General features: G+C 44.8%; 1 protein-coding gene across 1 annotated transcript in view; it reads right to left on the bottom strand.

Annotated features, from left to right (window-relative positions):
* Nucleotides 1-24,236, bottom strand: part of FER1L6 (fer-1 like family member 6) — a 155,533-nt gene that overhangs the window by 45,657 nt on the left and 85,640 nt on the right. Inside the window, 9 exon segments of the mRNA XM_038555452.1 lie at nucleotides 732-771; nucleotides 2,026-2,148; nucleotides 3,854-4,080; nucleotides 6,304-6,484; nucleotides 7,350-7,511; nucleotides 7,764-7,874; nucleotides 14,127-14,276; nucleotides 17,639-17,773; nucleotides 22,892-23,016. Of these exon segments, the coding sequence (XP_038411380.1) occupies nucleotides 732-771; nucleotides 2,026-2,148; nucleotides 3,854-4,080; nucleotides 6,304-6,484; nucleotides 7,350-7,511; nucleotides 7,764-7,874; nucleotides 14,127-14,276; nucleotides 17,639-17,773; nucleotides 22,892-23,016 (1,254 nt within the window).

The raw sequence follows: 24,236 nt of genomic DNA, 5'->3' as shown, positions 1-24,236 counted from the left end.
AGTTAGAGAGATTGCTTAGGAGTTTTCCAGCAGCTTCTAGGAAAATGCCATCTGAGACAGACCTCTAGCTCTGTTCATTTCCAGCTATGTAAACTTGAGGTAACTACTCAATCTCTTTGTACCTCTGTTTCACCATCTGCAAAGTGAAGGAAGATACTGTTGCTAATGTCATGGGGCTGGTTTTGGGATTAAGCCTGCCAATTAGGAGTGATCCAAGGAACTGAGTGCCTGGTTCTGGTTTTCCTACTTCTCACCTGAAACAGTACCGGCCACTAGTGGTCACTGTTGATTTTAGGTCAAGACCTACCGTTGGCCTGAATTGAGTTTGTGGTCACTTCAAATCCCTGGCCTCTTCCATTTGAACTTCTGCCAAGCCAGATCTACCTAATCTTATAAATCAAGTCAGGAACCTAAAATCCAGGTCACCTAAATTAAAGTTCACCACCCTGGATCTGGGCCATCATGCCATCTTCCTCCTGCTTTTGCTCTGCTCTTTCTACATTAGGCCATGAGCCAGAGGGGCAGTTCCAGCATTGAACTGGGTTCAGGAGACCTGGGATCTGGTCCCAGTCCAGCTTAAATCATCTATGTGATCTTTTTAGAATGTTGTCATGTTCGTGATATTGTTTCTCATATGGGAAATGAGGGAGGGGAGACCTAGCGTGCCTCCCACCACTTCCTTTTAGTATTTTCTCTGCCAAATGGTCTGTTTCCATGCCCAAATAACTTACCTGCATTGCTTCTTTTCTCCTTGGAATTGCTCTCTTTTTCCTTGGAGAAAAGAGGGAGATAAGATTATTGGCCCTACTATGCCTCATATATGAGTCCTGACAGCCAATAGTCCCAATTCCATTATCTCAGGCTTCATCATTCTTGGAGATGCCATTTTAAAAGACTGCAAACTGTGCCCAGAAAGCCCCCAAGTGAAGCCTTGCTGATTGACCAGGGACTATCAGCAAAATGCCTGGCCCTACAGAAGAGGCTCCCATGTGTCCAAGAAAAGTGTCAGCAAGCAGCAGACTTCCCTGCCCTGTGTGCACAGCCCCCTCTTGGCCACTACCTCTCTCCCCTATTTCCCACCTCCCCGGAGCATCACCTAGTTGGCACCATGAGTTCTATCTGCTGTCATGAAAGGTCATTGGATCTTTGGTTTGGTCCCAGGGACTGGGAGGTTAGAAGAGCAAGGGGAAAGAGCTGAACCATCACTAGGAATGGAAGTGTCCACTGCAGCAACAGGAGGGAGTTTGGAGGCAGATATCACTGTTAGGTTTATTTCTTTAACTATATGTCAATATTCATGGCTATTCCTAGATGAAGAAACTATGTTCTTTCCAAATGAAATAATCAGAAGAGTTTCTATTCAATTGAATGTGATGATAACATACAACTAATTTTCCTTTCTTTGTTTTACTCAAGGATCAGAAGTTTTACTAATTTCAACCACTGAGCTTTTTCCTGAATCTCTTGACCCACTTTCCAGTGGGTCTCAAGTTTTATAACTCAATCCTTTTTTGTTTCATGTGCATGAGGCCCTGCTCTGGCAACCTGTTGATAACTCCCATTTGCTAAGGCCAACTCCTCTGCCTTTACTTTGATAGCTTCCCGTACAAACTTAGAATCCTGCTGGAGACCTGGGGCCCTTCAATCTAGATATCTCCAGGTACACCTGAAGCCCTCATTGTTATGCCCATCTATCCAGAGACACCTTTTCTCATGGATGGACCTTTCTGTGTCTGACTGGGGGGCAGATCTCTATGATGCTATGCTGAACTGAACATCCTTCCAACACTTACAACAGAGCCATGTCCTAGTGTCAGCCTTAGCCAGAGGGTGAGGATTTTGCAATTCTGGATCCCTGGTCCTTCCAGGATTTGAATCTTTCTGCAGTTAACAGAACAGCACCTGAGAAGGGCCTACCTATAGTAGAATCTAGAAGGGGATAATGTGAGATGGGAGGTGGTGTTGTGAAAAGTGCTGTGTTTTCTTATCAAATCCCTTGGCTGTCATAGCCAGGAAAGACTCTACCTTCTGTGCTTTCTTGAGGGAGGCATAATATTTGGACCACCAGTCAATGACGTTTTCAGCAGATTCATCTGCTATGGTTCTCTTTTTCTTTTTGGTTGACCTTCGAGTAGGTTTCCTGGCATCCTGGCAAGGGATGAGAGATGCATTATTAATGAGGCCTCATGGATCTGCCTGCTGGTGGCTGGCTGGTATCCTGAGGAAGGGAACACATAGATCCCTTTGGAGCAAATGAGGGTATGGGCAGCTTTTGTGGCTGCAGCTCTCTGTATCATTTCAATAAATGACATGTTAGTCATCCATCCACCCATTCACTCATTTATTCAGAAAATATTCATTATTATTTAAACACACAGATGTGAGATATTGTGCCTGACACTGGGGATGTAAGGGGAATGAGAAACAATCCCTGAATTTGGGAAGGTTAGTTCAGTAGAGAAGATAGGCAGGCTGCATGATACAGTGTGCTTTGGCAGACAAGGCATTAGTTGACGAACAATTAATATAAATTTTGTAATTCTCAGTTTCCTCAAGTGGGGGCAATCATATCTGCCTACTTCACTGTTGCAGGATTAAGTGATGTAATGTAGACAATTTCCTTTTAGCATCATTTCTGATTTGAATGGGTACAACTCAATGACACCAACAACATAAGGGATGGAGAGACAGGAGTGGCAATGATACATGGACAACAGAGAGGAGGCATTTTGGGAGAAGACAGTGGTCCCATGACAGACTCATCATCTGTCTGCTCTTAGACATCTCTGGAGTACCTACAATGTGCCAGGCACTCTATTAAGAACAGGAGATACAGAGATCTTTAAAAAATCATCTGTGATCTGATGGGGCTCACAATTTTATGGTGGTAAATACACTTTAACTGGTAATTCTAACATGAAGTGGCAAATTCACTGCTGGCGGGATGCAGAGAACCCCTTGAGCCATGGAGGGTCACACTGAGCATACATAACATAGGAGCAGCCTGGGCAAATATCCATTAATCTGTCTAACTCATAGGGCACCTGGGTGGCCCAGTTGGTTAACAGTCTACCTTTAGCTCAGGTCCTGATCTCAGAGTCCTGGGATCAAGCCCCATGTCTTGTGCTCCTTGCTCAGTGAGGAGTCTGCTTCTCCCTCTATCCCTCCCTATCACTCCTGCTCTCTCTATCTCTTAAATAAACAAATAAAACTCTGTCTTACTCCACTTTTTATTTCAGCCTTTACCATGTGCTGGTAGGCAATCCCTCAGGACTTTTAAAAAGTTGGCTGGTTCTTCAATGGGTTGATACACCAGGATTTTGCACTCGAATTTATGACTTAGATTCATCACATTTATGCTTTATGGATCTTTGTGTACTTGTCCATCTTGTCTTCCAGAATCTCAGCTGAGGATGAGAAGTCTCATTTCTCTTTAGGCTCTAGAGAATACTTTTTTTTTTTTTTTTGTCTTACTTGTCCTTGTGCAAAGTAGATTCGAAATATTTGTGGGATAGATCTAAATAAAGAAACAATTGTCTTTCCAAGCTAATAAATTAAGAAGAGTTTCTGTTCAATTAAATATGACTGCCACAGTTATCTAACACTTGAATTTCATGTATATTGGCTTATCTGATTCTACAGAAATGCAGAATTTTATAACTCTGCATCAGTATACTCATTCTACAGATGAAGTGAAGTGGGTATCAGTATACTCATTCTACAGATGAGGAAACTAAGTTTCAGAAACATGAAGTTGCTTGCTCATGGTCACACAGCTTAGTAGGTGGCAGGATTAGTATCTACAGCTTTCAGTGCAAAGCCTTGTGAATATGAAGGAGGATTAAATTCTGACCTTAGCTTTACCACCTTTTGGTGGCTCCTGGCCTGCAGGTTTGGGTTCAGGCTCAAGCATAGGAGATGAGTCAGGGACATCAACCATGCTGGTTAGTTGAATCTGAGCAGAGTCAGGTACCACTGTGGGAGGTGGCTCCACATCCACATAGATATGATCTGTTGATGGCTCCTGGGAGGAGCTGAGGGATCCAGAGGGCTCAGTGGCTACTGGTGAATCTGAAAGAGCTAAAATGGAAGTACATCAGGTCAGGAAACAGGGCTGCAAAACAGGGAGGTCATTTCAAACACCCAGTACTGGGAATCAGACAGATCTGGATTCAAATATGGCAAGTTCCTAACATCTCTGACCCTCATTTTCCTTATTTATAAAATGACAGCAAAAAAAAAACCCATCTCATTGGGAGATAAATGAGATCATGATATAAGGCAGCTGGTCCATAATCAGGAATCAATAAATTTTTGTACTTATTATTGATCCTTGAGAGCCATTTTAAAACTGGTCATAAGGAAAATGCATATCAAGGTTTAGAGCACAGGTCCACTGCATGGATTGTCTTTTCCCAGTCCCAGTTAACTCAGGGAAACTTTGGAGGCTCCAGAGGTCTATGAGCTCCCAACTCCAGGCTAGACTCTGGGTACATATGACATATGCTTGTCACGAAGCAGGGGTAGGTTCCTGGACTTTGTGATATATTTGACTGGATTGTTGATTCAGTAAAAACATCATAACACTGCCCTCTCTTGCCAAGGGTCCTCTTCTCTCCATTTTGTGCTGTAGAATCCAGTACTTCGAAACATTTCCCAGCTGGGAGCCTCCATGGGTGCATGGCCTCCAGAGTTTGTTTTCAACAGCAAATTCAGCTTCATATATACACTCAATAGGCATTTTCTGTGCTTAGCACAGAGATGAGAAGATCGGGGGTCAGAATAGAAAGCTCAAAAGTAGACTAGGGATGTAAGCTACTTGATTTATGAAAACTCTCATAGCACAAAACAATAGGGAAAATAGACTCTTTAGGGGAAAATGATGTACTCTATGGAGAAAAATGTAGTAGGATCCCTATCTTAAATCACATATAAACACAGAAAAATGGCAGATCTAAATGTAAAAGTTAAAAACATAACACTTATAGAAAAAAATATAAAACAACATTTTTGTGGCCAAGAATTGAGAAAGGGTTTTCTAACAAAATTCTGAAAGAACAAACCATTAAGTTTAAAATTCAAATGGATACGATTACATTAAAATTAAGAATTTCTGTTCAAAGATGGGGATCACAGACAGGTTAGCAGTTATCAGACTAGGAGAAGATACAATCTACAGGATGTCTAGAAGAAAAGACAAAGAAAATTTAAAAAGAAACACATAAAAACATGGAGAAGTGATACGAGCAGGCAAATCACAGGAGGGACATCTAGATGGCACAAGCATGCGAAGAGATGTGTAAATTCAATAGTAATCAGAGACAACCAAGCTAAAACAAAAATGAGATACTACTTTATATGTGGCAGAGTGGCAAGAACCAAAACAAAACAAAAATTCAGGAAGTTGGATAATAGCATGTGGTATGGAGGAAGAAGAAGAGGGTACTCCAGATGCTGTAATGGTAAGAATGTAAACAGGTATAGACTGGTATAGACTGGTGTAGACTGGTATGAACCAGTAAAGCTCTCTAGAGCACCCTTTAGCAATACTCAGTGGAATTACATGTGCACATTCCCGGTGAGCCAGTATATGGCAAAGAAAATCCCTCGCAGGATTCTCCCTTTGGCAGCACTCGCAAGGATATTCCTAACAGTATCATTTGTGGAAGTGAGGAGTTGGAGGCAGTCTAGGGGTCTAATATAAAGGAAAAGGAAAAGCAAAGTGGGATAGATCAGTAGGTAGTGTACACCCAGCAATAGGGTTAGATCTAAGAGCATAGCTTTGAGCAAAAAAGTTGGAAACCAGATAAAGATTACAGTGTCATATTATATATGTCCCTGAAATGGATTGAGATTTTACAAAGAAGGGCAGTGTGGGGTCTACAGTGGTGAGGGGGCCAGGCACGGGAATGGGGAATGAGGTACAGAAGGGCGGGGGCATAAGCCAGAAGCCTTGACCAGACCAGTGATGACTGCACAGCATGAACAGAGAAGTTAACTCGGCACCTGAGATCCAAAATGGAACAAATCAAAGTTAACATCAAACATAGAAAAATGTCAGCGAGTGGAGATAGAAGGAGCTGGAGTCACATTGGTGGAAGCCAACTTAGAGGAGCTGACCTGGATGTCAGTCCTAGAGTCATAGTCTGGCAGCTAAAGAAGCTGAGGGCACTGTAGCAGCAAATTCTTCAGAAAGCTCCACTTGACTGTGGGGCACCTCTTCATGTGGGGTCCCTTAGCAGGCTCTTGCAGGCACTACAGCTTTGTAGTCTGAAGCTCCGGAATCTAGAAGATGCTTCCTACCTTGCTCAACTTGGGTTCCATCTACTTGTGAGCTGAGGGCCAGTGGCTCCTTGGATTTACACAAAAACTGCTTCAAGCAGTTGATGGTGTAGGTGCCCACCAGGGTGCTCCTCCCAAAAGCTCTCCAGTCCACCACACAGATGCTCAGAGGTGGGTGTAGAAGCTCATTCTCAGGCAGCTCCTAGGAGAGACCAGGGTGAAGTAGGGAGCACTACCTGGGCTGAGCCCAGCTCTGGCGCCCTGCTGACCTGTTCAGCGGCAGGATCAAAGCAAGCCAGGCGTCCATCCCCCCTCTGCCCCTGCCTTGTCATTCTGTCCCTCCAGGTCACCCCTGCAGCTGGCCAGAAGTCTGGAGCTTTGCCTTCTTAGCCAGGGAATCATTACCCACCGTGCACTTTCTCTAATTCCACTCTCTGCTAATTTAGATGTGTCCATTGGAGCTGATTGTGTTGTGCAAAGTAAACTTTCTTCACAGTTAGTTCAAGATAAAAGCATAAAATGTGTGTTGAAATAAACAGAAGCTCGGGCATCAAAATACATTACTTTAGAAGCATAAGTTCGCATGCAAACCACTGACATGCTACATACAAATAATTCAAAAAAAAATCTAACTACTAATATACGTTTCATTAAGGAATCTTCTAGGCCAGTGGTTCACAAACTTTAGCATGCATCAGAGTCACCAGAGAGCTTTGTTAAGCCAGAAGGGTCTGGGCCCCAACCCCCAGCACTTTCTGATTGGGCAGAACTGGGGCAGGACCTGAGAATCTGCATTTCTAACAAGTTCCCAGGGGATGCACACTTTGGGAACCACTGTCAACCTGCTTTGATTTACTGAACCTTTAAAAGCAAAACGACACAACAGCAATAACAAAAGTCTATATCCTATTCTGAGATTCTTGCTTTTCACTAAATTAGACTGTTCTCCCTTGTAGGCGGTAGATACCCAAACTCCAAAGCATCTCATCAAGGCCAAGTTAATGAAGGAGAGGGTCCCATCCGTGGAAATGAAGGGAATGAGTGGGCAGGAGAAGGAGAGGCTGTACCACTTCGAAAGCGTCTGCCTGGACGCTGAAGTTTGGGTTGTTCTTGTAGCTCTGGATCACGCAGGACTTGACTCCTCGTCCCCCACACTCTATGAGGACCTGAGGGCGATCCACAGAGAGTAGCTGCACCTTCTTCATTTCTCGGACTCCCCAGAAGAGGACCTGACAAGAGGACCAGCAGAGCTGTCACTTAGAGACCCCGGGAAGAGCTGGCATGCAGGCCCTGTCCTGAGCATGGGAAGCCAGATGTGCTACCTGGGAACTAAAGTACGTTCTTACAGCTTCCAGAGGGTCCCATCCTATCAGCTATGCCTCATATCCACCCCACAATCCCCTCAGACAAGGCAGGCAGGTACAGCAGTGCATCACTGCCCTTAGCCCCAAAGAACAACTCAGTCCTCTCCTGCACCATACCTCCACTCGGTATTTACTCAGCACTGGCCGGATGCTGGTGGGAACTGGGTAGATCTGGGCGACATCTGGTGGATCAACGGGAGGGAGCCCTTGCAGCCCAGACGAAGGGACCTACGACACAGAACAATTGCTGGTTAGAAGGTTGGAGAGAGTCGAGGAAGACCAGCACTGCCACACAACCACCTCGTCCACGTGACCCTAACTTAACAAAAGTAGTATTTCCAGCTTAAAGTGTAGACAAGACAGTATCTTTTACCACACTTAATTATTTATTAATTGACAAATATTTATTCATTGACATCTTCACAAGGGTGGCCAACATTTAGTGACCACTTACAATGTGCCGTGAAGTTAATAGGTTAATAAGTTTTCGATAAGCTCATGATACAGAGGGGAGAAGAAAAGACAAGTGTGTCCTCATGAGCTGATGGAATAACACTAGAATGACAGACAGCACAGGGGTGGAGAAGGGCTCTGGTCCGCTTCTGAGCTCTGAGACTTGGCTACACACACACACACACACACACACACACACACACACCCCTCCATTACTCAAGTCTATGGAAGAGATTCCTATTTAGTCAAAAAGAGACTACATCTTCATCAGTGAAACAGGAATAAAGACTTTTGAAGACAAACCTCAGGAAGAAAAGGCATCTTTTCCTGTGCATCTGAAGATACAGAAGCTGCAGGAGGATAATCCCTGTGCTTCACTGTGATCTCACACAAAGGGCTTGCCAAGTCTATGAAGGCCACCCCACATTGCCTTCCAAACCTGGCTCCATGGCTATGTCTTCCAAAAAGCTGTCCCTGATTTGAAGGGATCCAGTCACTGTGGTGATTCTCCTACCTTTCAGTTCTTGGAATGCAGTGTGTCTTCTGTGGAAGCTTTGTGCAGAAATTAGTGAACTGAGCCTGGAAGCCAGGCCCCGCTTTGTGGCCTTTCCCCTCTCTGGGCCTCAGATATTGGGCCAGATGGCCCTCCAAGCCCCTTGAGAGCCAGATGCACTGGGCATGTTCATCTGACTTGGCCAAGAGGAAGCCTCTGTTTACTTCATTCCATACGCTAAGCCCCTGAAGCAGTGCTCCACATCCAGTGGGTCCTTGATAAATGTTTATTGACTGACAGAAACATTAGCTCCATATGCTCAAAAAAGCTTAATTGCTCATCAAAACAGACAAAGCACAAACATATCACCATTTCTTCTTCACAGGCATATTCTAGCTGGCAACGGCAGATGTGGTTAAGCTAATTATAAGAAAGCTCAGACAAAGAAGACAGCAGACACTGTGGGCACCAAGTAGGCTGGAGACAATGAAGCTGCAGAACCAGACCAGATAAAGGTGCTGGAAGCCATGAGGACACCCGCCCAGTACCGCCCAGCCTGAGTGATTCAGCCTGCAAAACCTCACCTCCCTGGGAAAGCTAAGTGTTTCTTCAGCTCTGGAGGGAAAGCCACAAAACAGCTGTGGTGGTGGCAGAGGATGGTGCCCCTGCCTGGGCTTTTATAAAAGTACTGCATGGTGTGTAGTTTACAAGGTGCGTGGGGCCAGAGGAAGGTTAAAGAATGGTTACAAAGGCAGGATGGTAAGCATCAGAGGTGGGTTGAATAGGCTGATCCAAAAGCTGATTGCTCTAATATCCCAGTGGAGATAATATATTGGAACCTCAAAAGAGGTCCAGATGCAGGACTAGGATGAGGACACAGTCTGCAAAATTTAGGGAGGTGCCACTCTCAGGGTCATGTATGACCTTGGTCCCAACCCTGCTCATCTGAAAAGTCACTGCTGCTCAGAAGACTTTCTGTATCCTCTATGTGCCTTAGCCCATCATTTATACTTGCGGAACCCCCTCTTCTTTGGTGCCATGGATAGCACAGCCCAGAGCCCCATCGCTTGTTGGCTGTGTGAACTTGGAAAAGTCGCCCAGTGTCTCTGAGTCTCAGTTCTGTCATTAGTAAAGTGAAGATCATGATATCTAATTCATAGATTGCTGTGAAGAATGGGTGAGACAGCATGCAAGGCACCAGGCACACCTTCCAACACATGTAAGTTCCCTAGGAGTATGGGTCAACTGGAAACAACAAAGGTGTAAACTCGGCTTCACACCGTCTTAATCTTGGATTCAGGTGATCTAGGATTACTAGTGCCCCAGACTACCTCAGAAACAAATTTAAATCCTCTTGCAAGGAAAGTATTATCACTCTACACTCAGATTTTCTCTACATATCTTTGTGAATGAGTGAGGCATGTTTGAAGATATTGTACTGAGAGTCTACTATACGCTTATTATTGGCTTCCATGTGTGACATGGAGATGAATCTCACACTCCACTTCCAATCCATCTCCTAATCTGTAGACTCTACCAGAATCTTCCTTTTTCGTGGCTACACTCTTGATACAAGTCCCCAGTTCTCCAACCTGGATTCCCTGAAGAGCTTCTCAGTTGGCCTCCTTGTTTTCCCCTGCGCCCCTTCAGCACATACTCAATCTAGCATCCATAGTTTTCAACATAAATCAGACATTAGGCTCAAAATCTTCTCTTGGCTTCTCATTTTTTATAGAATAAAAGACAAACTCCTTACAGTGCTCTACACAATCTTTTTCCTCTGACTTCATCTACATTCCATTCTAGTCACACTGGTGTCCTTGCTGGTCCTTGAACATGCCAGGCACACTTAATCTTTAGGGGCTGGCATTTGCTGCTCCCTCTCCATTGAATGCTCTTTGCCCAGATACCTGCATGGCCCACTAGCTCCTCCTCTTCAGGTCTTGACTTGAATATCACTTTCTCAGTGAGACCTCCGTGGATGCCTAAAATTTCAAACTTCCCCCTCCCCCAACACACACATGTCCACTCCACACCTCATGGTGCATTACCTTTTCTTCTTAGCATTTATCATCATGCTGCTGTTACATTATAATTTATGTAGTACCCTACATTATCTCCCCTTCCCCTTAGAATATAAGTCTTAATGAGAGCAGGTAGTTTTGCCTGTTTTATTCACTGATGAATTATTAAGAACATGCCTGACACAAAGCAGATACTCTTTAATATTTGTTTGATTGCATGAATGAATGAGTGAAATAGTCTTGCCTTCAAAAAGCTTACAAATCAATGGACATAAGCCTGTAAACAATTGACCTTACTGCAGCCAGAATTAAAAAGAAAAAGAGGTAATGTACTACAGGATAGAAGAAGAGAAAACATTTCATTTAACCAAAGTGAGGGTTGGGAGAGCTTCTTGGAAGAGGCATCTCTTGTTCTGAACTTTGATGATGGCCATTATCCTAGACAGGTAAGTGCAGCATGGAGGTTGGGATGGGTGCAGTGGGGAGACATTTCAGAATGGGCTAATGCAGGACTAAAAGCAGAGTTGCACATCTATGTGGTGAAGTCAGGAAACCTGGAGCAGGCTGGCACACACAGGCCAGAGAGTATGCAGAGTAATATGAGGAAATATGAGGCTGAAGAAGCAGTTTGAAGATGAGTTTTTAGGAGAGCTTGGATGCTAAGCTGCAGAAATCTGACATTCTCCTATGGGCTAGGCTTTCTTTTCATGAGATGTGAAAATCACACACACAGAAAGTTTCATAGTCACAACATTTGGGAAATTTCAGATCTTCTCAGGGTGTTGACCAAGGTAGTGGGCATTCCAAGTCCTCAGGAGGGATATAATATGAGGCATTTCTCAAACGTTCTCTTCATTGTATCTAGAGAGACTGTATTTGGTGTTCCACAAAACAGACTTTGAGACATGTTTCTGGAGGTAAGAAGTGGGGAGCCATTGATGATTTCTGAAGAGGAGAATGGAATGGGCCAACCTGTCTTCTGGAAGGAATGTTGAGGATGATGTGAACAAGAAAAGGATAAGAAGCTAGAAGACCAGGAAACACGAAGAGAAGAGTTACATGGCAGCTGGGAAGATGGTAACCGTTCACGGACAGGCTTGGTCTGGCCAAGAGTGCGGACCCAGAAGGAAGAATTAAGTCTGAGTCTGAGTTGTCAAGGCAGAGAACAGTGGCGAATAGTGGGGCCATGTGCCAGGACTGCGCAGATAGGTGGCTGCTGGCTTGGGTCGGGGAGGGAAGTAGAGCCAGTGCATTCAGGCCAGACATGGAAAAGCCGAGTTACCAAATCTTTCCTGAGACAGGGAAGCATTTCAGTAATGAAAGTGGAAAGGCTGAAGCAAACCACCCACAGATGAAAACTGAGAGCAGCTGGTGACAAATGAAGGCATTTTCCAGCTCGTCTTCTCAGCACGTACGAAATCCACATACTAAGATTGTCACGCTGATGATCAAATTACTTTTTGAACAAGCAATCAAATGAGAAGTCCTAATGAAGCCCTAATGAATTGGATCTCCTAGGCTGTTCACCTCTGACAATTAATGCAGCTGTCAGGAAGCAGCAGGATCTCCCCCTCCCCTCCACCCCCAGACCCTCAGCTCAGCAGTGGAGGGAGGGAAGACTGGAGGGGGGACTGTAGGCTTAGTGGGAGGAAGGGGGGCCTCTCAGCTTGAATGAAGGGAGGGGAGACACTCAGCATGAAGGGAAGGAGGGAGGAAGAGGGGAGGGGTACCCTCACCATGGAGGGAGGGAGCGAGAGGAAAGGGGGCCCTCAGCATGGAGGGAGGGAAGACCATGGAACCCAGAGAGCATCCTTCAGGAAGCCTGTAGGTACCAGTCACCCAGCCCCTCATGGAGGGATTAGGGGATTCAGGCTCAGAGCAGAACAAGCAGCTTCCAGTCCTTAAAAAGCAGCTGACTGAATCCCAGTTAACCTGAGCCTCAGCTTCTTGACACGTGAAATGGGGGCTTTGCACCAGATCTAGTTTTCCCAAGCCGGCTGATCCTCTGCCACTTTTACCACATGTGTTACTATCCAGTGAACATTTTCATGAGGTATCATTCTGCTTTGAAAAAGGGAACTTTGTGTTGCTAAGTTAAAAAGAACCACTTACCACAAATGAAAAGCAACTTTAAAAAGGAAACCAATGAAAACAAAACAGGTTATTGTAATATACAACGTGAAGCATTTCTTAAACTTTCCTTTCACTGTATTTGGACCGGTGTTCCAAGAAGCACACTTTGGGAAATGTTCCTATCGGTAACATTCATCTTTTTAAAAGGCACTTTCAGGTGTTCTCTGCCCCATTATACTTTCCAGCCTCTCAGCAATCAAGGAGTCCATCAGTATAGCCAGATTCTAGGCCCTGACCTGCCATGTTAAGCAAGTCTTTACCCCTCTATTACCAGCTCAATTTCTTCACATGAAATAAATAGGTGGAACTAGACATTTTGCTTTAATATTCTGTGGCATACTACTACTACTAATAAAATAGGTGGTATTTGTTGAGCATTAGTTCCATGCCAGTCACTTTTGGTAGACTGATCATCGTCCCCGTTTTGCAGGTGAAACAAAGAGATTAAGTAGCTTACCCAAGGTCACACACTACTCCGTGGTGGAAATGAGATCCATACCCATGGGATCTGACTCTATCACCTTTCCTCTCCCTGGTCTCTATGTGTGAGGAGTACTTGCTTTATAGTTTTTCTACCAAGTGAATTTTTAAAAATGGGATTTCTGAAAAACAGGCTTACCTCTAGAGGAATTGGTCAGACCCAAGGGTAAAGAGCCACCTGCCTCAATGAATGCAATGGTCTCTGATAGAGGCCCTACCCTGGTCACTTCTTTTCCAGGTCTTCTCCATGTCCCATTTGGTTTTCCATTGGGCAGTCAGACCTAAGATCTCAGCTTCCCTCCCCAGTATCCTGCCTCTGCTTTCTGGAAAAGTCTTCTGAGGCACATGTTCATAAATTCCCCTATGTCTTAGTGGGACTGATTAAGATTTTCCTGTCCTCAGGAAACTATGTGATGCAGTGTAGAAGCAAGAGGCTTTAAAGGTCTCAGTTCAGCTCTTAGCTGCATGATGAGTTTGGCCAGTCAACTGCAACAATCCTGGGCTTATATTCTGGAAAATGGGACTCATAATACCTCAACAGGGTTGAGTGAAGTCTATGTGATGAAAGTTATGTGAGGCAGCAATCATCACATGTGGTGAGTGCCCACAGGTTTGCTCCCTTCTTCCCCCTTATTCTCTCATGGTCTGTATGAGCTCCAGGACTTGCATATAGGGCTGCTCGAGCAGTGCTGGCCAAACCCATAAGGATGTTTCATCCTGGGACTCTGACCTATAGGGGCTCTAGATGTAGCCTGTATTACCTGAACTCTTAAGTGGCAGTTCCCAGATCCCAAGAAGGAGACACTTTCAGACCCAGGACCAGTGATCTAGCACAGCTTCTCTGGCCAGGAAGACAAAGTAGATTTCCAGTGCAGATGACACTTTCAGTTCACATACCTGTAGCAGTTCAAATACAGCAAGGAGGTCCCCTCCAGAGAGGCTTCCACAAAAGATGGGGTGATAGCATAGTCTGGGTGGCTCATAGTCCTGGTCAGCTAGTTTCACAACAGGAGCAGCCACTGTGGCACCCAAATATTCTGGCTTCCCCTAAGGCAGAAAAGAAAGGAATTTGTCCCTGATGGTTACCTACCTAGTTCTGACCTGCATCAATGCACTTTTAAAAAACTGTCAGCCTCAGTGTCTCCCTCTTGCTACTAAGTCACTCTCTTCTTCCGCCAAGAACCTTTTATCCCTTACCAAGGCCAGGAGGTCAGGGGAATCCATTTGGGCTCCCAGGGAAAACTTCTGGGCACAAGGCTTTTAGGGATTATCTCTCTTCTCAACAAAGGGGGCTCAGTGGATTAAGTTAAATAATCATCTAGATAGACTTGAAGGGGAAAAGAAGAAATAGGTGGCACCAAACATTCCAAAAGCTCTCCAGGGCAGAATACCACTGAGGTCAGGAACACGAGCTTTGGAGTCCAGGCAAACCCTGAGTCCATGAGGTACTTTCTAACTCTATGGCCTTGGGCCATTTACTCAACTTTTTTGAGTCTCACGCCTTAAAAGGGATTCAAAATAATACCTGTTAATGGGGCTGTGAAGATTGACTTAATAATACATGGGCTTTGCACAGTGACTGGTATACAGTGAGTGCTCAATACATGGTAAGATGATGATGATGACGATGATGGTGATGAAGATCAGTATATTCAAGTGATAGAGCAGTTCTGCCCATTTTTCTTGGTAATAAGAGGCCATTGAAGCATTTTTGTATGTATGTATGTGGGCCTCGAGATTCTTTAGGAACTATGGGAGGGCACCATGTCCTTCCTCCAGGAGCAGCATGGGGCTAGAGCATGGGGCTGCCTTGCTATTTATCTCAGGAATGGCTGGAATGTAAACTCCATGTAGCAGCATTGCCTGTTTTACTCACTGCTGTGTCCCCCAGCACAGGGCAGGCACTCATTACATTTATTGAGTGAAAGCTGTTGGATTAATGACTTTGAAGGGACAGGGACAGCACCCGCATTCAGCACAGGGCTTCAGCTGCTCTGTTTCATTCCCTTGGGACTCAAACCAGCACTAGCATTCCTGGCTGTAGTAAGAAACTTGGTTGAGGGGGAAATGGGGTTTAGTTTAAACTAATGATTATTTGATGATTTGATGATTATTTTAGATGATTATTTTGACTTTAAAACAAACAAAGCTCCCTACTTGTATCCACTGGTGGGTTCAGAACTGTCCCTCGTAGGATGGAGTTATGGCAACTGGATGCAAGTGGTCTGCTCTCTATTTCATCCATGACCCTAACTGGGAATAATTAAGTAAAATTGCCTTGGAACAAAAGAGCAAACTTAAACCTGAGCTAATTTGCCAAATAAAAACACATTGCTTAGAGAAGCAGCGGGCCCTAATGAGGGTACAAGCCACTGGGTAATGAGAGAAAGTTTTAGACTGGAGGCACATTCTGGCAGAGTTGGAATGTAATCATCTGATCACCACTAGAAGGCTGCGGGCCTGGGTGTAGCTGCAGCCCACAGGTGTAAACAGAACCTTCTACATGTCTACGTGTATCTCTCCAGGAAGAAAATACACTTCTCATATATTTTTTTTCTCTCCTACGTTTTCTTTTGGTTTTGGGGTAAAAATGTAGGCTTTGTTTTTCTGTGAAGGGTCTGGTTCAGGTGGGGCCCAGGAGGGCAAACATAGAATGGAGATCAAGAAGGGGTCCGAAAAGCAAAGGGACAGCAAAGGAAAATCCACGTAGTACAGTAGGTTGGTTTAGGAGTTGGCAAAGATGCTTGATTATAGTTACTGATTTTCAAATTAAAAAAATACTTAGGACTGGAATCGCATTGTTTCATTTTGTTTTTAAAGATTTTTATTTATTTATTCATGAGAGACACACACAGAGAGGCAGAGACATAGGTAGAGGGAAAAGCAGGCTCCTCTGGGGAGCCTGGATGCAGAACTCCATCCCAGGACCCTGGGATCACGCCCTGAGCTGAGGGCAAACACTCAACCACTGAGCCACCCAGGCGTCCCTGGAATCGTGTTGTTAGCAACAAAATTGAAAAGGTATCGATTTTGTGGCTGTCTATACAGAAAATCTATACTATATTCGTAAGAGTAGAACTCGTGTTCCATAAATATATACAATTTACAGCTGGAGGAATAAGGTACAGAGAGAGTGACATGGAAAAACAGAATGTGTGTGTCTAAAGGGGTATAGCCATACCAGCTACTCCCACATTTGCAGGAAAGGATGGACACAAGAGGCTAGGTTCAAGTTCTGGCTCAGCCTCCTGCTACCTGTGACCTTAAACAAGGCATTTGACTTTCCTGGGTCTCTGGTTCCTTATCCAGGAAGCAAGAGGGGTTCATACTCTTCAAGGTCCCTGCTCATCCTCTACAATTCTCCCATGCTAATTTCCTCCTGACCTTGCACCAAGATCAGAGCTGCCAGCATGCTTGAGGAGCTGAGGAGACATAGGAAGGCTTCCTGGAACAACTGTTGTTCTTAATATTTCTGTGCTTTGTCAACTTCCCAAGGGGGCCATGACATCAAAGAAAAGAAATAAGCCTTTGCCTCTTATCTTAGACTTTTTTTTAATTTAAAAGAGAAGAAAAATAAAATAAAAAAAGAAGGTTTGTCTTAGTAATTAAAAAAAAATCTTCCAGTAAGCTTTTGAATCTACTTAGTATGGAGCACAAACATCGTTGGAGAGGAAAAGTTTTGGTTAACATCATAACAGAAATGGGATGGAGACAAATGTGTTGTTGCTGGGCTTGGAATCAAATCCAAGAGGAAAAAGAGACCCAGCTACAAGGGCTGAACTGGTGACAGTCCCCACCCAGTTCTCTCCCTGCAAGTGAGGTCAGTAAACACCTGCAGTTTTCAGGAGGCCTGGACATTTTTTTGAATATTTTATTTATTTACTTTAGAGACAGACAAAGAGACAGAGAGAGAGGAGAGCACAAGCAGGGGGAGGGACAGAGGGAGAAGCAGACTCCCTGCTGGGCAGGGAGCCCAATTCAGGACTGGATCCCAGGACCCTAGGATCATGACCTGAGCCAAAGGCAGACCCTCAACATACAGACCCACCCAGGCACCCTGAGGCCTGGACATACTTATTGAGCATTTTTACTGAGCAGCAATAGGGACATAGCTGGAGATTGGGTACAGCTGCAGGTGACTTCATACAAGTATCTTATTCCTGAAGAAGCATGTATGGACTGAAGTTTTGTGGCCAGGATCCTATTCTAAGTGCAATCGAATGGGAAATCTAAGTGAAAAAGCCCTTAGTAAAGCAAATGACCACCACCCATTTTCCTGGTTCTGTAATTCATTGTTTTCCCAGGTCAGAATGGCTTGTGGGCGCCTGTAGGTCCTGAGCAGTCACAGGCTGGCTAGACAAAGGAGGTCAATGGGCTGCAGTCCAGTCAGCACCTCCTGGGACACTCACCACTGCGTCACTGTCATAGAGCTCCACCACCACCGAAGGCGGGGACTCTGCTAGCTCTTTCTGGTCTCCATGCAACACCAGGTCATTGAACAGCAGCATCTGGTTCCAAGTAGGGGAGAGGGTCTGGGAAATGACCTGGACGGTGAGGCCAAAAGAAAAGCAAAAGATCATTGGAGAGGGCTGGAGGGGGCGGGGTGCATTCACTCAACAGTTCCTGGTGGAGGACAAAGAGAACCCACTCCAGTCATCCCCCTTCAGTCATTTAACATCCAAGCCACAGCATGCTAGATGCTAGGGGTTGCAGATTCCTTGTCCTGAAGAGCTTACATAGGTTCCTGAGTAGAGCCCTCTGTAATGATTAACATCGTATTTGCATACCTAATTTCAACTCAAGCCTCCCAGAAGGGCTCTGCAGGTAACATAAGCTACCCTTTGTTGAGCACTGTATACCAGCTGTCCCACTTTGCGGTCTCCTTCAAACTTCACAACCACTCTGAGAGGTAGACAGTTACCTGCTCATATATTATAGATCAGGAAACCAGGGCTCACGTATCTGGAGCCAGCAAGTGGCTGAACTGGGACTCAACTTGAATCTTCTGGCGCCAAAGCCTAGGCTGCTAACTTCATCCACTCTCACCAAGTAGATGCTATTATTTTATGGAAGGGCACACTGAGGATGAGGAAGATCTAGTGGTTCTTCATGTATGAACAAATAAAATTTTGTCATTAAATACTCAAAAGTGGGATTTAACTCTAATATTCCTTCTGTGGAATTCCAATGTTCTGTGGATATTTATTTGACTGCGTTGAACTAATCAGAGTCTCCAAACTAACCTTCACCATTTTGCATGACATCTTTTTCTCTGCGATAGCAAAGAAAATAACATTGGTTATTGGCTGTGTCCATCACACAGATGGATAAACCAAAGAACCGAGGACAACAGTCTGCATTATTGGTTTAGAACCATGAGTGTTTCACCTGGAAGTGGTTCACAGCCCCTCTGTCAGGCCATTCAACGGCTACCCTCAGAAGGGGGCATGTTATCAGTCTTGCCTCCTCTACTCTAGTCAATTAGATGTTTGGACATCTGCCAGTTTCACAGAGCTGAACACTGGGGTTGTCTGCAGGATGGGTGGATTCTGTACCTGGCACGAAACTGGCCTGTCAATGTGTGAGGCTAGTCCTGGAAAGAGGCCACAGAGTCACATTTCCCTCTCTTCCAGGCTGTGCAGACAAATGGGTGATGTCACAGCACAGAGGTGCTGGGACATGGGGAATTTCCACACCCCCTCTGAACTAGACCCTTGCTTCTCACTCTGCATGTGGGATGGGGGGAGGTGGTCAGAGAGGGATCCAGCCTGGATCTACTTCCTGGACTTCAAAGAACAAATCAAAATGGCATCTAGGAGTTTTACATCAGGAGGCATCTCTAGTCACACCATTAAACCGTTCGCACTGTGGTCAGGAGAGAATTTTTTATTGTTTTTCTTCATGTGAGTCATAAAAATACTATGCGTTTCACCATTTCCTTCCTTTTTTTAATAATAAATTTATTTTTTATTGGTATTCAATTTGCCAACATACAGAATAACACCCAGTGCTCATCCTGTCAAGTGCCACCCTCAGTGCCCATCACCCATTCACTCCCACCCCCCGCCCTCCTCCCCTTCCACCACCCCTAGTTCGTTTCCCAGAGTTAGGAGTCTATGTTCTGTCTCCCTTTCTGATATTTCCCACACATTTCTTCTCCCTTCCTTTATATTCCCTTTCACTATTATTTATATTCCCCAAATGTATGAGAACATATAATGTTTGTCCTTCTCCGACTGACTCATTTCACTTCCTTTCTTGCTTTTTGCTTTTAGAGTACTTTATGCTTCAGACACAGTGATGTTTTTGACACGAATCTCAGAAAAAAATTTTTTGAACTTTTTGGACAGGAAAAAAATGGCTTCAACCAACTTACAAACAGAAGTTACATAGTTGCAGGGAAAATTGACCCTAAGTGGGTGTCTGACATCACAAAGAAACATGGGTTTTTACGTTGGTTTTAAAAATAGAAATGTGAAGTCTTTCACAGTATGCATGCAACACGTGATACCAAAGTGATTTATGATCCTTACAGCATCTTTCATATAGAAATATTCTGATGGCTTTCTTGACACCTTGGGCTATAAATACCACTTAATAAGATTCCAGATACCGGCATTCATCTACTCAACATATACTTCTTAGCACATTCAACAAACAATGTGCTAGGCACAGTATTAGGCACCAACATGGCATGCTCAATCACTATTTGCAAGAATAAATGAATGACACTGGCCTGTCCTCAGAGTTGTTCCCATGAGTATAAGGGCCCTGTGGCCACCTTCACTAAAGGTGAAGGTACTAAAAGGCTCACCCAAACAAAAATACATTCTCGCACTTCTCTGCCAAAGTGTTCATGACTAGCTTCTCTTCTTCAGGGCTTCCTTGAGGAGTTATGCATTATGACTGTGTTTGCTGCCATCTGGGAGATTCTGGTAGTACTTAGCTGACACTTTGAAGAAGGAATGAGATACTATGGATGGAGCATGGCTTTTGAATCATATATCCCTGGGATAGAACTTTAGTTCCATCGCCTGCCTCAACTTGGGCAGGTGATTTAACCCCTGTGAACCATCGCTTCCCTCATGTAAATGGGGTTAGTGCCAATGTTGTAGAGTTGTGATGATCACTGTCTGAGATAAAGTGTATTAAGTGCCTAGTACACAGTCAGTGCTCAGTAAGTGCTTGTTGTCCACCTGACTCCACTCCCGCCACACTATTTATCAATAAGCAGATACTGAACATCTCCCACATGCAGTCTGTGTATTGGGTACTCTTGTCTAATAGGAGACAGTCTGTGTCTTCAGGACTCTGATTCCTTAAAATATCAGCTTCTGCACTGTCCCCACCCCCAGCCCTGTGATGTCCTCTCCTGTCCTCTAAAGCTCCTCTCAGCCACTTGGTCCCTTTGCCCTTTTGTCTCCAAAGCCTTTCTCTTTGAGGAGCTGTCTCCCTTTCCCTTGATCCTTTGGTCACCAGAATAACTGGATTCCCCTTCTTAGATATTTCATATCATGATGTCACTTTAAAAAGGACTGGCTGCAGGACCAACCCTGCTGAGACTCTTTCTCTGCTCCATGTCGTTGGTTCAGGCAGGTGCTACCAGGTGAACAGTGGAGCTCAAACATGATCGCAGGGACCCCAGGCTCAGCTTTCCTCATCATGAAGAGTGTGAAGGTGGGGCATATCCCACACATGCTCTGAGGCAGCACAGCACTGAAACAGCAGGGAAACCAGAACCTAAGCAAAGTGGCTTTGGAACTGGACCAACGTGGGTTTCCATCTTGGCTCTACCACCTTCTACCTATATAGCCCCTAAGCCTTACCTTCTCATCTGCAGAATACAACACTAATAACATCCACTTTAGGCTCTAGTGAGATATAGTAAACAACATGTATAAAATGCTTAGCATTATGCCTGGCACGTGGGAAGCTCTTAATAAATGGCAGCTATTATAACTAACAAAAATTAAGTAATTGGTTCAAAAGTATGGAGGCAAAGTCCAGAGCTCAACAGGAGCTGTTTTCCCATTCAAATGATTATTTGATAAATACCATTTATTCCTTTGAGATAGTAGTCCAAATCAAATGGAGGTACTGGATAGAGATGCAAAATAGGAAGATAATTATAGCCCAGTGGGCTCATTCAAACTCCTTCCCCATCCAGGGCTCCAGGATCACCAGGGCTTAGCATCCCACAGTTTTGTGGCAAGTGGAGGAATGTTTCAAGGGATTCTTTGAGAATCTTCCTCGCTTCTGATGGGAAGCCTTGATGACAATAATAACAAGGAGTCACATAGAAACTGTTACAAGCAAGGCACTGTCCTGAGTGGTTTATTCTCTGGGAAGTGTATACGATATCATCATCATGAGGGCTTTGCTTCAAGAGTTTGGATCAGAACTCAAACAATGTGGCTCCAGAGTCTATACTCTTAATCACTGAGCTATGCACTAACTCTCAAAACACAGGGAAGAGAAAGTAGTCTGGAGTCTACATGCCTCATATGTTTTCATGCTCCTTCACTAAGTGAAGATGCAGTCACTTTCCTTCTGAGGTCTCTCACATCTCCCCCCCTTAGACAGAACTAATCTTCCTCTCCAGGGCTCTTGGAAGACTTTGTCTAGCCCCGCAGTATGGGGTTTTCCAGGGTGAAGCCCCTGAGCCCAGCATGGGACCCATCATAGAGCAAGGAGCCTGCAGGTGCTGGAGAAATGGACGAGATGATGATTCATATTATGATCTAGGTCGGTGTGTCACAAATCAAATGCAATTTCCCAGGGCATGGGCCTCTCTTTGGAGAGACATGTCAGCCTTTGTAACATCAGCCTATGTAATGACCACCATTCATCAATCACTTTATACACTTAATTTTGTGCTTCTTTACAACAGCCCTATTTTTAGACAACAGATTGAGGTTTAGCGAGTAAGCGTGGCCAGAGAATAGATGAGCTACTCAGGTCTCTTTGAGTCCTCGGTGTTTGTCTTAACAACCAGAGATGGTGAATCCCTTGTGAACTCTTCCCTCTCAGAACACCGAATCCTCAGATAACAGAGTCAATCCTTGGAGAATATGATCTAATGGGAAAAATATCCAATTGGACACCTGCTGATCAGAGACCCTTCTACTTTTCAGCACTCAGTGTATAGGAAGAGGGGAAAGCCCAGAGGAAACTGGTGTAGACCCATTTGCTTTAATCCTTACAACACCCATTAGGAAGTTGTATTTTACAGAGTGAGACACCACATTGTACAGTTAAAAGTGTGCAAAGCTCCGCAGCTGGTAAGTAGAAAGCAACAGTACAAAGTCTAGAGCTTCCTAAATGCAAAGCTGGAAAATGTTCCTCCCCGTTAAGACCTGTCACAAAGGTTGGATCATAAGCCTTGAGATGTGCCAGGTCTCACTTCTTCTCCTCATCCTTCTTTCCCCACACGCTTCCTTCACCTCAGGTACTTGCTTTCTCAGCTGCAGGACAATGGGTCACATTGGAACAAGAGGCCTTCCCTATGCCAACTCTTCCTTGCACATGTGCTTTGGAATCTGAAAACCTGCATACCCAGAGATGCAGATATTTGCAACATGCCCTTGCTTTTTCCTTTGCTGGGCTCTGCTGTGGACCAGCTGTGGGCTACCGGAAGAAGACAGGTGAGCTTCCCTGGTTACCTTTGTGGTCTGGCAGTGGGAAAGGAACGTGACCTTGGCAAAAGGATCTGAGAGTCCACTGCTGTCGGCTGCGATGAGGCCCCGGGCTTGGTACATGTGTGCTCTCAGCTGAAAGACATGCCGGTCTGGGGACAAATAGTGGAAAGGGACAGGCATCAGTGGGCTTTTCCCAACATTGAGGGGGGGAAGTAGGTGTCTGTGCCATGTGCATCTGTGGGTGTGTCCAGAGGCAAAGACTAGGAGCATCATCGACCTCTGAAACTGGAGTGGAAGCAGTGAAGAAAGGAGGAGGGGGCATTTATGAGTACCTCAGAGCCAGGCATTGTCATTGGCACCTTTACCATGTCATGGGTTTTAATCTTCATAACATCCCTGTGATTACATATATAATCATCCCCATATATGTACGAGGAAAATGGCTCACAAAAAGGTGATAGAAGTCTTCCAAGTTTGCAGAACTATCAAATGCCTGAACCTGGATTTCACTTCTATCAGATTCCAAACTCACCTTCTCTTTCCAAAATACCACATTTTATGTTTTTGTGATCTTGCTGTTTCCATTGGCGCATGCGCTCACTCATGTGTGTATATTTAAGGAAGGGGCTGTCCTGCTAATAGCTTTTGCTTCAATAAACTCTTGGGTCAGCCACTGATCCATTCTTCCATTCAGCCACCCAATGTCATCTTGAGTGCCTACTGTATACCAGGTACAGTCTGGTCTCAGGATTCTGAAGTGGCCAAGCCAGCCCCTGCCATCAGGGAGTGCCAGGGAGGGGGGAGAAGATAAGACAAGCACCTACACTCCAGTGACAGGAGGCCAGGGACTCACATCCTGTGAGAAATGCAGGCAGAGGACATGGATGTGAAACGCAGAAGTGAGCACATCTGTTGACAGGACAGGAGCAGAGAGAGGGCTGCAGGTGAGGGCAGACCAGAGTTTGGTGGTGGAGTCCCAAGTGAGAGTTGGCTTATATTCCTAGGTTCATGGGACTTTGTAAGGCCCCTCTTGTTTTTTACGTCCATTTGCTTCTTCTTATCCCCTTCCCTATTCCTGTTCCCCATCTCCCCAAAGGCAACATTATACTGTGCTCAGGATATGAGTGTTTTGTGTTGATGTGGGGACTGGGATACAGGAACCCTCACATACTAATTTGACTAGCTCTACTTAGTTAAATTAAGGGTGCAAATACCCTCCCCCGACCATGCCACTCCCTAGACTTATGTCACACAGGTCTATACATGGACTCATACAAAGTGACTACCCCTCTCTGTGCCTTTATTTCCTCACCTACAAAATGGGGATAATAACCCTATGAAGAACTATTATTAATTTAACTAAGTAGAG

The sequence above is a fragment of the Canis lupus genome, chromosome 13 (genome assembly GCF_011100685.1).
Source record: "Canis lupus familiaris isolate Mischka breed German Shepherd chromosome 13, alternate assembly UU_Cfam_GSD_1.0, whole genome shotgun sequence".
Taxonomy (NCBI): domain Eukaryota; kingdom Metazoa; phylum Chordata; class Mammalia; order Carnivora; family Canidae; genus Canis; species Canis lupus.
The sequence above is the reverse complement of the archived record's forward strand: the minus strand, read 5'-3'. Positions and strand labels throughout refer to the sequence as shown.